Source organism: Triturus cristatus, chromosome 4_2, assembly GCF_964204655.1.
Source record: "Triturus cristatus chromosome 4_2, aTriCri1.1, whole genome shotgun sequence".
Taxonomy (NCBI): domain Eukaryota; kingdom Metazoa; phylum Chordata; class Amphibia; order Caudata; family Salamandridae; genus Triturus; species Triturus cristatus.
The window spans coordinates 560,869,029-560,886,344 of NC_140586.1; the positions used below are offsets into that span (position 1 = coordinate 560,869,029).

The 17,316-nt window shown below is 48.5% G+C and overlaps 1 protein-coding gene across 3 annotated transcripts in view; it reads left to right on the plus strand.

Moving 5' to 3' along the window:
• Positions 1 to 17,316, plus strand: part of CCDC18 (coiled-coil domain containing 18) — a 1,105,805-nt gene that overhangs the window by 42,160 nt on the left and 1,046,329 nt on the right. For all 3 annotated transcript variants that reach the window (XM_085602201.1, XM_085602202.1, XM_085602203.1), the window contains exon 4: positions 1,028 to 1,199. In XM_085602201.1, the coding sequence (XP_085458327.1) occupies positions 1,028 to 1,199 (172 nt within the window). The remainder of the gene's footprint in view (positions 1 to 1,027; positions 1,200 to 17,316) is intronic.

The window sequence follows — 17,316 nt, forward strand, 5'->3', positions numbered from 1 at the left end:
ATTATAGGGGCCTAATTTTTAGGTTTCATTCACAGCGCTGTGCTTCTGAAATCTCTTGTATTAAATATATCTTAAAAAGGGGCTCTTATCAGTTCCCATTTTCGAATTACTGTGTTCATTCACTTTTGTGTGGAACTTTTTTTTTGTTAACTTCCCCTGCCTTCCCACATTTACAATACTTCTACTAAAGCTGTTCACATTGTTTAAGCCCCATTCACCACTGTCAAGATAAGATCTCTTCACATGGAAAAGGCAGACCGCTTCTAACAGCATGCTGGAATGCTTGCTTTTTATTAATTAGTTGTGTGAAGCACATACTTAAGCCTTACAGTGTTTGTGGCATTTCCTATTCGTGCCTCTGTACCTTTCTTTGCACTTTGTATGCATTATCGGATTGATTTCTTCAACTTAATCTATTTGGTCATTATGATCAAATTCTAAATTTGTAATAAACCTTGCACGTTAAAAATAAAGTTAATATACAAGAGCTATGCTACATTTTACTCCTAGACAGGCAGCCACAAGTGCAGTTACCTTGTAGAGAACAGGGTCATGATTTGAATATTGCAGAAGGTGCAGTGGCACGGGGCCAAAAGTTTACAGAACTCCTCTAAACACCCAATATTGCTATATATTTACTAAATAAGCAGTCACAAGTGTAGTTACCTTGCAGGCATTGGGGTCATGATTTCAGTGGTGCAGCGACACCAGGGCCCAAAGCTCTAGGAACCCCTCTAAAAACCAAATATTGCACTACACAGACAATCACAATTTCAGTTACCTTGCAGACTATAGGATCATGATTTGAATGATTCAGCAGGTGCAATGGCTTAAATGTGTAAGTGTAGATTGGTTTTGTTATTTACGAAATGGAATGCACCAATGCCGAAGGGTCTAGCCCGTATCAATGATGTTTTGATGTATTTGTTTTAAAGAATGTGTTCGTTTGAAAAAATATATATATATTTGTTAATGAAATCTAACATTAGAATGTACATTATTCTCACTATGTGTACCATCTTCCCAGCGACAGTTCCAGTGCCAGTGACAGTTCCAACTGCAGGTCCCCTTCCAGTGTTGCCACAGCCTTAACTCTTGAGGATTGTGACCAGCCCAGTTGTGCTTGCTCTCCGAACTCGTGCCACGAAGAAAAAATGTCCTTCCAACCTTGTGATTCTGGAAAGCGGTCAAGAGAAAAGGCAATTATTTTTTATTCAATCTATAAACATTCCAGGATTCAAAGCTACCCCCTACCATCATAATATTTCAATTTGTGTCTATTGTTTATTTCACAGTATCAACATCTCAGTTGCAATCCTTTATTGCAAAAACAACTAATTTAGTGAAGAATGCATCACCAGAGAATAAACTCCTCTATAATAAATCTGTTCTTTCCCCAGCAAAGAGAAGTCGAAAAGTAGAAAGCAGAGAGAGAGGAAACATTTGATATCACTTAATCAATATTACCTCAATTTAGAAAATTTGCTTCACGTACAGCCTTCTGAGATGTAGGTCTATGTGTTAGCCTAAGGTTGAAGATCTCTAGATGAGATGTCCTATTTTCCTGCAATGCCATCAGCCTTCTGGGATTCCTTTCCATACATTAGAAACTCTTTGGTTGAATAAAATGTGTGGGTTTCCCCTATACAAATTGCTTTCAGTTGTGCAGAGAACCAAAGCGAGACATCACAATTTAAAGCCATTACTTCCTTTCTGATATCTTCAACCGCTTTCCTCCTTTCTTGAGTTGATTCGACCAGGCGAGGGAAGATTACAATTTTATTTTCTCTCATAGTTTACACTTTTTTGATGACTGTTTGCATAACTTCCTCCCTCTCTGATGGGCTATCCAGGTTGCTATTGCCCAGTGCTTTACTCTGTGATCACTGGTAATCCAACCAGTGTGAAATCTTTGTCCATAAAAAGATGTAAAGTGTCCAAAGCATCTGAGAAAAATGTAAGTTCCACTGTAACCAGTAGGTGATCTTCAGTACAAAGTTCTTTATATAAATAAAACAAGCCTTCTCGTGGTCCCAAAAAGTTGTTGCACTGTTCCAATCAATTACTTCGTCCCAACTTCAAAACCACCAATGTTGTAGTCAAATAAAAACGGCCAACACGTGTTTCGCGACATCATTGCTTCTTCATGGCTGTTAGATATAACATATTAAATATGTTACAACCCAATTTAGCAAATATACATTTAAATGTCTATGCCAAAATATAAAAAATAACAAAAAACAACTTCAATTAAATACAAAGCCAATATACTCAGTCATGACACTAGTATAATATATACAGTCTCAACATTTAAAGGGGCATAACATAATATTGCACAATCCCTTGAAATTTATCTTCAAATAAAAACCAAAGTTTAAAGAAAATATCTGAAAGAGACTATTAGTTATAGATTCCTTACCTTAGAATTACCCCCAGGTGTCAGACTGGATCCGGAGAATTTTTCTTCAGCAGTACCCCTGCAGTTCGGTAGGTGGCGTCTTTTGGCTCAGCGTTCGTTGTTGGCTTCGTGATCGCCTGAATGACGTCGCGGTATCTACTTTGACCCCTTGCACGCTGACGTAAGTGTTTTATTTTTCCATGCAAGCAAGCACAGATCCGGAGAGAGCGGTACCTCTAATCACTTTTTGACTACTCTTTTTCGACTTTTTATCGACGTCTTTTCATGTTGTTCAACTCCTGGTGCACAGGGATGTCACATCGGCGAACCAGCTTCAAGCCTTGTGGCTCCTGCCACAAGCTGATGTCGGTGACGGACCCACATCTAGTGTGCCTATGGTGTCTGGACTGCAACCACTACCCGAAGTCATGCTCCGACTGGCGGGTCATGGCTCCAGAGTCTTTGCGGGAGCGGTCCCGAAAGTTTCTGGAGGCCCGGCAGTCTGCTCCACACCACTCTAGGTCCAGGTCGAGAGGGAGGTCGTAGGACTGGTCACAGAGCCATCACCACCACTCCTTGTCGAAGTCTTCGGGTAAGTCGGAGCACAAAAAGAATTCGAAGAAGCACCGTTGCTCTTCGTGTTCTCCCTGTCCGTCGGCCGACGTGACGCGAGATGCGGATGGTAGTCGTCCGGCTCTGTCCCCAACTTCGTAGTTTTTACGAAGCTCTCGCACTCCATCTTTGGGCAGTCCACTGGGACGCCCCCTCAGGCCCTGCGGACTCGGCTGGGAGTCGTAGGGACTTCGAGGCTGGCGGCTTTGGCCCTGATGCCTCAGGGCCCCCAGGAATCCACGCCTGGATCCGGATCTGTGCCGGTCGACCTTACGACACCTCGTCCAGCGCCGAATCCATTGGTGACGTCTCCACCCCCTCCGACGCCAGTTGTGTCCTCAACCATCGTCAATCCCGGCCTCCCCCTCAACATGGACACGGAGCCGGACCAACATCTGTACCGGTACCGACTGGTACTTTTGTACCCCTGTTCTCCCCTGGTGCTCCCAATCGCCCTGAGTGGCTACAAGAGGAGGGTGTGGAGGACTGGGAGGCGTCCGTGGACCCTCTGGCAGACCAGTTAGAAGAACCGGATTGGAGAGAGGAGTTTGGTGAGGCCAGTGGTACGGACACTTCTCCCGACCTTGGCATGCTTTTACCCCCTACCGTGGCTACAGAGGAGAGTGCCTCTTACGCTGTGGTGTTGCGTAGGGCAGCTGAAGCCTTGAATCTTGAGCTTCCTACGGTGGCGGTCAGGACTAACCTCCTGACCGAGGTGCTTCCACTGGCAGAGGCCTCTTTGGAGCCCCTGGCGCCGTTCAATGAGGCCCTCACGGACATCCTTCTGGGCACTTGGTCCAAGCCCTGCACAGAAGCCCTGTGGATAGGATGATTGCCCGACGCCGTCGCCCAGCCCCGGGCAACCCCATTGTCCTCTCCCTACACCCTGTCCCCGACAGCTTGGTGGCCAAGCCTCGACTTCCAAGGGCACATTCCCTACTACCCCTCCTGATAGGGAATCCAAGAAGCTGGACCATCTTGGGAAGAAGATGTTTTCTTCCGCCAGCTTAGACTGCGGTCAGTGAACACCACATGTCTCCTGGGCCGTTACTTCTATTCTGTGTGGAACACGGTTGCGCAGGTGCTGCCACAGTGCCCGGAGGAGGCCTGGGCTGCGCTCTCCCGTGCAGTTGCCGACGGTAGAGACGCAGCGAAGTTGGCCATACGATGTGGACTGGACACCGCCGACTCGGTAGGCAGGACGATTTCAACGTCGGTAGCCCTAAGAAGCTATGCCTGGCTGAGGTTCACTTGTTTTTTTGGGCGATGTCCAGTCAACTCTTTTGGACATGCCCTTTGATGGCCGTCTCTTGTTTGGCGACAAAGCAGACTATGCGCTCAAGCACTTTAAGGATTCCAGAGCTATGGCCAGATCCTTGTCCTTGCTACCACCTCTCGCAACGCGCAGTCTGCTTTTCGCCCCTTTTGTGGCTACGGAAGGGGTAACCTGCCACGTCCCACCCAGAGCCACAGGCCTGCGCAAGCTGTCCAGCGTCTGTGCGGCCGGGGACGTGGAACCCAGCGTCGTGGGTCCGGGGGCCAGCGGGTGGGCCAGTCCACCAGTGCCCCCTCTGCAGCAGCCTCCAAGCCCTCTTAGTCAGACCTTTCAGGGCCACCAGTTGCCAGTGGGCAGCAGTATTCGCTATCACCTCCCCCACTGGCACAACATCTTCTGTCGCAGCAGCAGGGGATGGTCCTCCACCCGAACATGTCCAGCCTCCACCACCTTGCGTGTATATTGAGTGGCGACAGTTGACAGCTTTCGACCTTCCGCCCAAAGTCTGTAATATAATTAGGCTGTCCGGAATTCGGTTTAAACCGAATCTAACCGACACTACCCTACCGAATGAAAATCAGCGCGCTCGGTTTAAACCGAGTGTCACTGATTTTCATAGCTGGCGGGGAAGAGGAGCTGTTGTGGTCTGCCGTCTGTCTGACTGCGGCCGCACCGATTTCATATTTGCGAACTTGTGCCATCTGCTGGAATACAGCGTAAGTACACCTGGCTGCCGTCCTGGGTTTGAAGTGCGAGCCAGGAATGGATCAGGGGAGGGGCGCGGCTAATAATGCACTCGTTATCTGTCCTCTTCACGTGGTTGCTCTGCCGCATGACATTGGCCTTGGGAGAGGGGCATGGGGTGTACCCCCCCAGGTGAGCAGCTGCTTTATTTGGCCCGGCATAAGTTCCCACCACACCACACCATACTGTCCCCTCCTAGACTGAATTGGGACTGCTGGAGGCTGATCTCTGTCTCCCGCAGGCTGAGCATCGGTGTGAATGCGCAGAGACAGGACTCGAACCCCAGAGACAGGACTCGAACCCCAGAGACAAACCGAGTCAAGGTGAGAGCTGGCAGACGGGAAATGAGATTTGCAGTGCGGAGCACACACTACTGGAGAGGCGGGGAAACCGGCAGGCCCAGACAAGGTGGACTCGTCTGCATTTCGCGGATGGTATGTGGCATAGGCATCGTGCATTTGCACAGTGATCCTAATAAGACCAGTCCTGATGCGCGACACTACCAACTTGGGATTAGCACCCCCACTCGCGCCCACGATTTTCAAATTGGACTCAAAGGGCTTCAGCCCCCCCCCCCCCCCCCCTCCTCCCCCGTCGTGTGTGGCAGCCCGGGCTGAGACAGCTTCAGGGCACTAACACAGCCGCACCCGAGCACTTCACCGGTCTTTAAAAGACCATTTGCATGTTAATGAGGTCTCGCTGTTGTTTCACCCCTTCTAAGAGCCCCTGCAGTTCCACTCTGTCTATGGCTTAGAAGATTCAGCCCCCCCCTGAAATTTTTTCTTAGCCCCCCCCCCAAATTTGGCTCTAGTTGCGCCTCTGTTCCGACATAGTTCTGTCTTGCTTTTTTGAGTGCTTACATTGGCTCCTTGTTTCTTCTGTTTCCGTTCTTGTGTATAGGATTTAAACTTCAAATGGAACTAGAGGCATTCAAATAATACTGGGGTGAATTTTTGTTCACTGATGCCGGTGAGATTTGGATGGAAGGGGTGAAAGGCAGCTCGGGGAGGCCGCACAGAAGGACCACAGGTTTCCTGAGGTCAGCGTCAGCATCGCAACAACAAGATGTCTTTCAGAGTCCAACTCAAGAGTGGGACTGAGGGTCGAGTGGCTTTCGTCAGTTCCAGTCTACGAACATTAACATCATTTCTGAAGCTCTTTAAACACAGTAGATATTGTTATGGTTATTATCGCAAAAGTTCGGCATTACCTGCAAAGTAGACCTATGTTAATATATGCTTGGCTGACGTGTCAGACCTATGTTAATATATGCTTGGCTCCTCACATTGGGACACTGCGCAGTATTTTTCTCTGTTTGTCCATATTCATGTATGTATACGTCGTGGGTTGTATATCCTGTTGTCAATACTGTATTTTGATTCTAAATTGTGGTCCATATTAAATCCTGTTGAGGCTGTTGTGTGTCTTCTGTGCTTGAATTAGTTGATTGCCAAAAATCGTGTTGCCTACTGAGATACCTAGATACATGAAATCCAGCTGAGCCGGCGTTTTAATTGTCTGTTATAAGCCCATGTTTAAGGGCAGCTCTTGTTACATGTACTGCCACAGATACATCACATCACTACATCATCTCCTTTCACACAGGACACACCAGGTGCATACACAGACACACCACAGTTTTGACTATTCCTAAAAATTGTTGTTTGACCATTCACAAAAGAGAAGCCATTGGCAAATGGATTAGCAATACCTTTTAATAGCCTGTAAAATATAAATGTTTTAAGACCAGATTTTGGTTGCAAAACATGAACACATAACAGGAATCGTTATTTGAAAGGGCTGCCCAAAACCCGCACCTGCCAAATACCGATTCGGTATGGTTTCTATGGTGTACAAAAGCACAAACTCAGAATTTAACAAGCATTTGCAATGCAATAGGTCTCGCATTTACACGAGTTTGAGCTATTGACATTGCAAATAAAAATGCCTTTTTTAAATTTTTGTTTTAAAAACATAAATAAAAGGCATTGTTATTTACAATGCCAATAGCTGAAACTCTCGCAACTGCGAGACCCAATATTGCACCCATGAGCCAATGCACACATCCTTGCGTCATAGTGCAAGGGTGCGTCTATTCCCTGAGGAGGAGTGCCCAAAACCATGAACATGTCACCAAGCTCTCACTTTCTGCAAATGACAACACATTGCTTCTAAATGAACTATGAGAACTGCCTGCCTTGCCTACAACGCCCAACACCCCCAGAAATCTCTCATTTCCAAAAAGTTCTCTCTGTACCCCGTAGTTCAAGAGGTGTGCCTTGCACAGAGCCACCCTTTTCAGGCACATTTCAGAAAGTGCTGACTTAACCTTCGAGTTGTAAAAATGTATTTGGACCTCATCTACACTGTACGTACACTGTCTATATACCATGCATCAATGAAGAAAGCAAGAAATAATAAACGCAAAGCGTTCCATAAACACCGGTAAAACACCGTTTTAGTTGTTTTTTATGGCGCGAAAATGAGTAACCACTGAAAAGCACTGTTTTTTTGAGGTTTTGAAATCACTGGAAAACACTGAAAAAACACCACCAGAATTCACCAGAATTCACCAAAAATAGAAACTGAAAACAGGAAAGCCAACCAGGTGTCCCTCCACTAAAACGGTATACGCTTGTAGATGTAACACATTTGTGGCATGGTACACAGCAAAGGCTGTGGATCCCCTTGCTGCCCCTCTTTCAGAGGTTCTCTTCATTCTTTCTTTAGCCCAGCAGGGCTCTGCTCTGGGCACTCTTAAAGGCTATCATCACCTCTGCTCTCAGGGTGAGTGAGCTTCAGGCTCTTTCTTCTATGCCTCCTTTCCTTGCTGTTCATCCGGACAAGGTTGTCCTCCGAACTCGACCCTCTTTTCTTCCCAAAGTGGTTACCTCTTTCCACATAGGACAGACCATCACTTTGCCCACCTTCTTCCCGCCACTGCATCCTTCTAAAGAGGAGAGGCTCCACCGTCTGGATACAAAACGTGCGCTCTCATTTTACCTAGATCGCACAAAACAATTCCGAGTGTATGGTCAGCTCTTTGTTGGCTATGTGGGCGCCAAGAAAGGTTAGGCTGTGCAAAAACGAACCATCTCTGGATGGGTCGTTCTTTGCATTAAAATTTGTTATTCCTTGGCGGAAAAGGAACCTCCAGTAGGGTTGCGCGCCCATTCCACCTGGCCGACGGCAGTCACTACTGCTTTGTGACGTGGAGTCCCCCTTCATGACCTCTGCCAGGCAGCCAAGTGGGCTTCCATGCACACGTTCACTAAGCATTACTGCCTAAACAGCCAAGTCCAGAGAGACGGCTTCTTTGGCCGTTCAGTTCTCCAGGACTTTCTGGTGTGAACTTAGTTCGCAGACCACCTCCGGGGTTGGTATTGCTGGGGTATCTATTCTAAGTTAAGGAATTCCTAACTAATAGTCTCTTTAAGATGAACAAGTTACTTACCTTTGGTAACAATATATCTGTAGGAGACATATATTAGTTATGGATTCCTTACCGCCCCACCCACCCTCCCCATTCTGCGAACTGACTTCTAGGGTAAGGGACTCCCTTTCAGGGCCCTAGTTTTATACACCAGTGGTCAGTGTCTTGCTTGGCTCTTCGCTTCTGGCATAGAATGTCGTGTAAAGAACTGACGTTAGCGCGCAGGGGCGGCGTCTAAGTAGATACCGCTACGTCATTCCGGCAATCACTACGTCAACGACGAACGCGCAGGGGTAATGCTGAAGAACAATTCTCCGGATCCAGTCTGACGCCTGGGGGTAATTCTAAGGTAAGGAATCCATAACTAATATACGTCTCTTACAGATATATCGTTACCGAAGGTAAGTAACTTGTTCTTCAAGAAAAAGACCATATTGATGATAATTACACTCTTACATCAGAACCTAATATGATGATTAACATAGATTCTGCCAATCTCTCAATTATATAAAACACTTTGATCAACTCCCCTTACTTGTGTGGTTATTTCTTATTCAATAACTCCAACCTGACTACAAGTTCACCTAACAATCTACAAGAGAATGAAAATGGTAAACACCTTTCAAAATTTCATTAGATGAAATGATGTTGAGATACAATCATTATACTGGTCTATTATGTTAATTGGGACAGTTAACCAAACAGAAAAAAACACTGAACATGGTTGGAGCGAACTTGGCATGAAGCTAAAACGTTAATGAGAGAAGTGCAGTTGCTTGGTTTAGTGTAAATCCATTGAGTAGTTTTCAAGAAATGAGCATTGAAATACAGCATCGCACCCAGCTGCTGTACCACTGATGTCCAGAGCACCCTAACAGGGGCACAGGACCGCGTCATATGGCAGAAATGTATCTCCACTAGCGCACAGCGGGGACAACATTTGGCCACCCCCCATCCCTCCCCCCACCCTTGTATATCGCAGTTAGCTTTGTAGTGTGGTTCCTATTTCCCTAATAGGTTCTGTGCATTGGAATAATATACACTATAGTTTTTGCATAGGACTAAGGTCAGTATGCTCCTATTGAGTACATTAAACTTAATTACTTGTGTGTGCCAGCTAACTCAGAGGTCACTAGAAACTTCTCGAATAAACAAGAAGGGATTAGTTTCTGACAACCGCATAAACATGGCAACTTTGTTTCCCTTAGAATCGGAATGTGTCTCAGAATCGTGGAAACAATAGATAACCGTTTCAATCAGTCAATCGTGCATGCTTAGTTTCTTCAGAGTTACACAGAAATTGATCTTGTAAGAGATATTTGCTGTTACAATCATTAGACAGTAAGCAAGATATAATACGCACAGTGTAGGCAGTAAGAATAAATAATACTGCAATAACCTAATTTTTTAGCTATGACATATATTCATATATACATACATAAATAACACAGGCTAAAAAGTAAATACTCGTCTGGTGCTTCTAAATAGCTCTTCCCCGGTGTACCTAACCTGAGTGTAGTGCGAGGTAAGAGTAGGTGCTGTTTTCTATAGTATGGTATATACTAAGTTTGTATGCCAAGAGTCCCTCTAGGTTCTAGTCCAGTCCATACATTTAGAATGAGAGAGGTGGGAATCTCTTTCCGGGTCTCAAACTCTAACACCCCGCGAAGGGAGTCAGAACACTGGAAGCTGGATTCTCTGCGAGCAGGGATGACAGCGTCTGGTCAGTGTGTCAGGCCGTTATATGGTCTCTTCCGAACTTGCCATGGCGAACCATGCCATCAAGTTGTGCCGAGCCGTGCTGTGGTTTGCCATGGTAAGGGAGGTATATTTTTACCCGGAAGGTGCTTAGGAATGCTAGCATTGACGTAAAGTCGGGCAGAGGAAGACGTCCTGGATGAACCCCTAAGGAATAGTAGTTCATGCATAATCGATGATTTCTTGGAGAAATAAATAATCCTAGCTAGGGAAAGTCCCGATGGCTTAAGGGTCTGGTTTCTAAGAACTCGTTGTGACGTGGGATGGACGGATGTAGTTGACCAATGCTTGTATTTGGATAGTATGGCTAATGCCTAAATAAGGACTGGGATTCTATGCCTAAATAAGGGCAATGCGAATTGTGCCTATAGAAGGACATGATTCAGGGGAACCTATGTACGGGCATCTAAATCGAAACACAACACCCACTCGATTGATCGATATTGCTAAATGCTAAACACATAAAATTGAGTATCACATGTTCATTTAAAAAACATTTGTAAAAGCATAAGAAGTCTGTGTTAAAAAACTTAGATAGACATGAAATGCAAAAGTGCTGTACATATTAAAGCAATGTTTCATTCTAAGCATATATTTACAGTGCATGCTAAGAGAATGAACAGAAATATATACACATATGTAATGAAATGGTCTAGTTTAACAGAAAGGAAAAAAAATAGTTCAGAGGCATTTCATGTCATGATTACATGAATGCGAAGAAAGGTGACCATGTGTCCCTGGAAGTTTTTCAAAGAAGTCTGTTCTCTATGAATAGTTCTACTGTAAGCAGAGTTGTTAGCCATAAAAGAAAAGTCAATATTCACAAAAGTGATCGTAGGAAAGTTCCAAATTTTGCCTTTCGTTTTAAGAGAAAAGATAAAATAAAAAAAATGATGACCGAATTCATAGATTACATGGTACACTGTGAGCCAAATCAAAAGTTATGTGAAGATGCTGGAGAAAACATGAAATCCTCTAATCCTGTTGACAAAAATGTGTCTACCGTTGTCGGTGATAGTTCGATTACCTCGTTTAGAAGACTAACTGCACATAGATGTGACGCATCGTCAGTAGCATTGTTTGTTGCCGATGTTACCTGTGTGCCTGTTGATCCAACTCGTACCTCAGCAGTAGCATGTTGCGTGTGTGAGATCTCAATGAATGCCGTCATCAGGATCGGTAGCCTTTGGGGACAACACAGAGCATGGGCCGTTATCGGGTCCAGCAGAGTATCGATATCCGTTGGCATGACTGATGGGAGTGTTAGACAGATGTCTAGCACGCATTCTTCACCGCAAAGCAGGCAGCGTAGAACAGGTAAGATGCAATCTTGCCAGATTGGTCTAAACGACAGAAAACATGTGGTATTTAGTTCTCGTAGACGAGGTAAACCCAATAGTTGTACTATGCGCTCAAGACAGTTCCTTTCCAGGAGAGCATTCTCCAAGCCGCAGGAAATGACGCTGGTGGATTAGCTTGTCATAGCGTAGCAGTAGGAATAAAAATAGGATTCCTGCGACGATTGCTAGAATTAGCGGCAGACCGCCAAACACCGAGTGCATGAAGTTTGGAATGATTCCGAGGACTGCTTGAATAGGTGTTAACTGTCGTGAACATACGTCTTAAATACATGCACAATACCGCTCATATCAGACATGTTTAAGATACGTCCCAACATTTCTGTGAAATGTGTATGGCAGTTTGTCCTTAACAGAGCCTGTATCTCAGCCGAAGTCCTTGCAATTTGTAGATCATAGGTTTCTTTGGCCGAGGTCAAAGGCACGGTTAGTTGTAAAATAATGGCTTTTATTCTGCTTAAAGTATCAATTCGTAGCTGCTGAGCAGCGAGATGGCCGCTCTTTGAGTGAGCTCCGCTGGCCGGAAACCGATCCTGCAATTATCCTACACATCGGGGCGATGCTGAGCTGCCCGGACTGGTAGCAATTGCAGGGGAGACGGTGGGGGTTCGGCGGAGGTGCGCTGTGTTCGCCCTCTCCCGGTCGGAGCTGAGCTGAAGCCCGCGAGGCCTGCGGACGGTGCTGGAGGCGGAGCTTGTGGGAGCGCGAGTGCGGAGAGCAGGAAATTGAGCCCGTGGCTGCATCGAGGGGTCAGGCCCTGGCCGTGTGGAGGCGGAGAGACTAACTGCTGCTGACTTGGAGGCCCCTGGTGCCGGTTGCCCCCCGCCCCCTGCATGGGTTGAGACGCGGTGGTGGGCGCTGTGCCTGACGCCGGGCGGGCTACCTGTTGAGGCGAAGTTCTGTGGCTGATTGACCCGGTGGGCGCTGCCTGCTACCCCGGGCGGAGTGCATCGGCTGAGCGACCCGGATCCGAGACCCACTGTCGGACGAGGGGGGCGCGGTGAGTGCTGAGTGGCTGCCCGCGTGCGGCTGATGGGAGATCTGCTGTGCCCCTGAGTTTGGAGACCGGAGGAGTGGGTGATCGCCATTTTGTGGTGAGCCGGTGCGGATAAGGTGGGGCAGAGCGGCACCTTGCTAACGACGTGGCCGACTGAGGAGAGCCCGAGGCGCCGCTTCGCGGCTGCGAGGAGCGTAGTGTGCGAGGCGGCGGAGATACCAGCTGATCTGGGAGTCGCTGTGGATTACCTGTGGGACTCTGCTTTGCTGCCGCGCTGCCCGTAAGCTGTGCTAGCTGGACCCTGGCGAAATAATAGGAGCGGCTGGGGACCTGGGCAGAGGCATCATTGCTCGTGTGGCGGTGAGTGGGCTGCTTATTAAGAGGCGGCACACACGTCGCGGGGGTCGGTGGCGACACTGCCTGGGGCTTCTCGGCTGAAGTGGGGATATGAGACATTGCCCCCCCCCCCCCTCGCGTGCGGTGTGGCTGGATGGAGCTCTACTGTGGGCTCGACTGCGACCTGGCTCTGGTGGTTGGCGATGCTCTGTGCTTGGATGCTGGTGGAGTTAGCGCTGGTTGCGGAGATAGCCGTTGACGACTGCTACCGAGAGCGGTGTGGGGTGGCTTCAGAATAAGCCTCCAGACCCCATAGTTGGGAACAGTGTACGTGTGAGGCTCCTGTGTGGTGGCGGCGACCTGCCGTGGAGCGCCTGACCGGGAAATAGTGGATGTCCCTGGCTGGAGAGTTGCAGCAGGTTGCGGAGGCGCAATACTACCAATGGGGAAGCACGACTCTAAGCAGCCGAGGCTGAACTTTGACCAGAAGCGATCCACGAGGCAGTTGGAGTCGGAAGCGGAATCTCGACCGGAGGAGCGGTGCGACCAGTTGGTGGAGGACCATGGTGAAGATTTGCGCACGCTTATGCTCGAAATGCGTTCTAGCTTACGTACCATTGACACTAAACTGGACAACCTCACCAGTCAGTTAGACTCTGTGAAGACGCAGGTGGCGGCACATGAAACGCGGTTGGATGCATTGGAAACTCGCCAATCGGAGTTTCATGACTTCCAGGTTGAAACTAAGGACCAGCTACTCCACATGGATAAACTGTTGAGTATAATCCGCGCTAAGAATGAAGATTTAGAAGCGCGGTCCCGGCGCAATAATCTCCGCGTCACGGGTATTCCGGAGACAACCGCAATATCTAAAATGGAAACCTACATCACGGATCTCTTGCACGAGCTGTTTGACCCTAACCTATCTGCGGTATTTGTTGTGAAGAGGGCGCACAGATCCTTGGGTCAAAAACCCCCAGTGGGGGCGCCGCCCCGGCCTATTATTGCGAGACTATTGAACTACCAAGATCGTGATTTGATCCTAAAACTGGCCAGGGAACGTGGGAGCATCACGCATAAAGGCAATAGTATTTCCTTCTACCCTGACTTCACCCTGGCGGTGCAGGCTGCCCGACGGGAATTTCTTCCGGCGAAACGTGTTCTTCTGCAGGCACAGGTTCCGTACTCACTCCTCTATCCTGCTAAACTAAAGGTGTCCTTTGAGGGGACCGCCCACGTCTTCACGGACGCCAAAGCGGCGATAAAGTTCGCCAAACATGTGGGTGGTAAATCCGCAAAAGGTCCCCGTGGTGAAGCGGAGGTGGCTGAGAGCAGGCTGAGTGACAATGATTGACCATGAGTATCGTACGGTGCATTTATGGGGGTAGCTATTCTTGACTCTTGGTGGGCTCCTGTATGGCCGGGTGGGGTGTGGATTCGGGCACGCTGGAGCTTCACGCAACGCTGTCTGATATACTGTTATTTTCATTCATTCTGGTTTGGGCAGCTCGTATCCCCTGCAGTTCTTCTGGCCACCCTGTTACATACAGGGCTGTAGCCGGCATTGCTGCTCCCCCTCGGGAATGTTCCCTTGTTTTCTCAATGTCTTTTTGGGGTTAATGTGGGGGATGGTTATTCTACGACCCGGTTGGGGGGTTGGAGTGGGTGGGGGCGGGACGGTTGGGGATGTGAGTTTGTTGACTGCCAGAATTTTCATTGTATGCTCTAGAACAGGTGTTCTCTGCTTATGGGGTGGTCATCGTAAACGTGTGTTGCTATGCCTTTGCACTGTTAGTGGGTGATGCCCATGGTGGATAGAACATTGAACTGTCTGACCTGGAATGTTCGGGGGTTAAACAATCATCGTAAGGCACGATTGGTGCACGCTTACCTGGTGCGTCACTGTGTGGATGTCTGCCTTTTGCAGGAAACGCACTTAAATACTGCTCCGGCTCAGAGATTGCGTCACACTAGGTGGGGGAATGTCTATTCGGCTATTTATTCTAACTATGCCTGCGGGGTTGCGGTACTGATCTGACGGGGGCTAGACTGGAGGGAGGGCTCTGTGCAGTGTGACCTGGAAGGCAGATATGTTTTAGTGCAGGGCCTGCTATGCGGCGTCTCTGTGGTGTTTGTGGCTGTATATGGTCCCAACGTTGACTCCCCCTTGTTCTTTCATAAGCTTTGGGGGCAGGTGAAGGCTACTGGATGCAGTACAGTGGTATGGGGTGGTGACTTCAATGCGATACTCGATGACAAAGCAGATAGAAGATGGGCGGCCCGTACACTCAACCCACTGGCTAGCTCTGCACTGAGGGAGATAATAGCGGACGGTGCACTGGTCGATGTGTGGCGTAGCAGGCATGAGGCTCTAAGGGAGGGCACCTGTATATCGGCGCACTGTGGCGCTTGGTCGCGCCTGGACTACTGGCTAGTGCCGCGGGACGTGGCCTTGTGGACTGTGCAGGTCGAGCATATGCCCCGTTCCCTGTCTGATCACGCCCCTTGCATGTTGAAATTGCTAGTCCCTGGGGGTTCGCGCCCGGCATGCTCGTGGAGGCTCCCGCCACACGCATTATTGGATGATGCCTTTAGGGAGGAGATTAGGACGGATATCACTGATTACTTCGAACTCAATGCGGGATCAGTGGCCACTGAGGCTTCTCTGTGGGAAGCTTTTAAGGTCGTTATTAGGGGCAAATGTATAGCCAGACAGGCAGGGGTGCTGAAGGCAATACGGGGTACCCTGGCGGCATTGGAAACAGATATAAAACAGCTCGAACACACATTTGTTGCCACGAGCCTGAGGGGGCGGGGCTGTTGAAAACTAAGCTCTTGGCATATGAAGAGGAGGCGATGAGGGAGGTGAAATTCCTAGGAAAATATGCAGAAGCTAGGCGATATGGTGAGGGTGGGAGACCGGGGAAGGCCTTGGCCAGCATGATAAGACCGCCGCGTCCCGCGACTTACATTCACAAACTGTGCACTAAGACTGGCAAGCTGATTCATGACAGAGGAGATATTGTGGAGGCATTCTCTGGGGTTTTACTCCAATTTATATACTAGCACCCAGGAGCAGTGTACGGAGGGGCTGGAATCCTTTTTGGATTCAATTGCACTGGTGTGGTTTAACAATCGCCATAGGGAGTATATGGACCTTCCGATAGATGCTAGCGACGTGGCGCAGGTCATTAAGAGTCTGCCGCCCGACAAGGCGCCGGGGCCTGATGGTCTGACCACGGCATTTTATAAGGCGTACGTGGATGAGCTGTCGCCCCGGTTACTGGCGGTATATGAGGAAGCCCTAGAGAAGGGCGTATTGCCTGCGACCATGCGAGAGGCACTAATCATTACACTGCTGAAGCCGGACAAGCCGGCCGACGACCTGAATTCCTATCGACCCCTATCCCTGATTAATGTTGATGTAAAGATACTAGCTAAATTGCTCGCGAACCGGGTGCAGCCTCTGCTGCCAGTGATAGCACTCCCCGACCAATCGGGATTCATACCGGGTAGATCGACCTCACACAACCTGCGGACGATTTTCTCCGCTCTGCACTACCTGCACCCCGATGTCAGGGCTGCGGTGGTGTTCCCGGACGCCACCAAAGCCTTTGATACTCTCGAGTGGCCCTACTTATTTACTATATTGGAGAGGATGGGCTTCAGCGCACTGCTCCTCAGGAAAATCCGCTTGCTCTACACTTTACCCAAAGCCAGGGTGCGAGTAAATGGCCTGGTTTCTGAACTGTTCTCCATCTCGCGGGGCACGCGGCAGGGTTGTCCTCTTTCCCCGCTACTGTACGCTATTGCTATGGAGCCACTGGCGGCCAGAATCCGCCAACACCATACAGCGAGGGGGATAGGCTTCAGTTCTAGGAATCTCCTTATATCGCTGTACGCAGATGATGTGACTCTGTATCTTATCAATCCTGCAGACAATTTGGATCCCATATTGCGGGAGTTTGTCCGCTTTGAAGGTCTTGCGGGAATCTCCGTAAATTGGACAGATGGTACCACAGCGGTGTCCTCCGAATACCCCCTACGTTGGGAGGCTGACGAGGTCAAATATTTGGGGGTTTGGATAAGTCGTAACCTCCAGGCAATCTGGAATCTTAATTTTGGCAGGGCGATGGTGTGGCTGGGTGAGAAAGTGATACAACAAACAATTGATGGACGGAATGCTGACAATGCAGACATTCTCCCCCAGTCAAGAGATCTGGGTTAAATCCATCGTTCTTTTGCCCACTACGCCACCCCAGTTTAGACATGGCCATATGCAAATCAGTCTTGACCCTGTGCCTCATGGGAACAGTCCAGCCCGAACTGCCAAGCCATGTCTTCCCTGGACCGGAATCAAGCATCCTAGGACCGGTTTCTGGTTCTTAGCCAGGATAGCTTGAC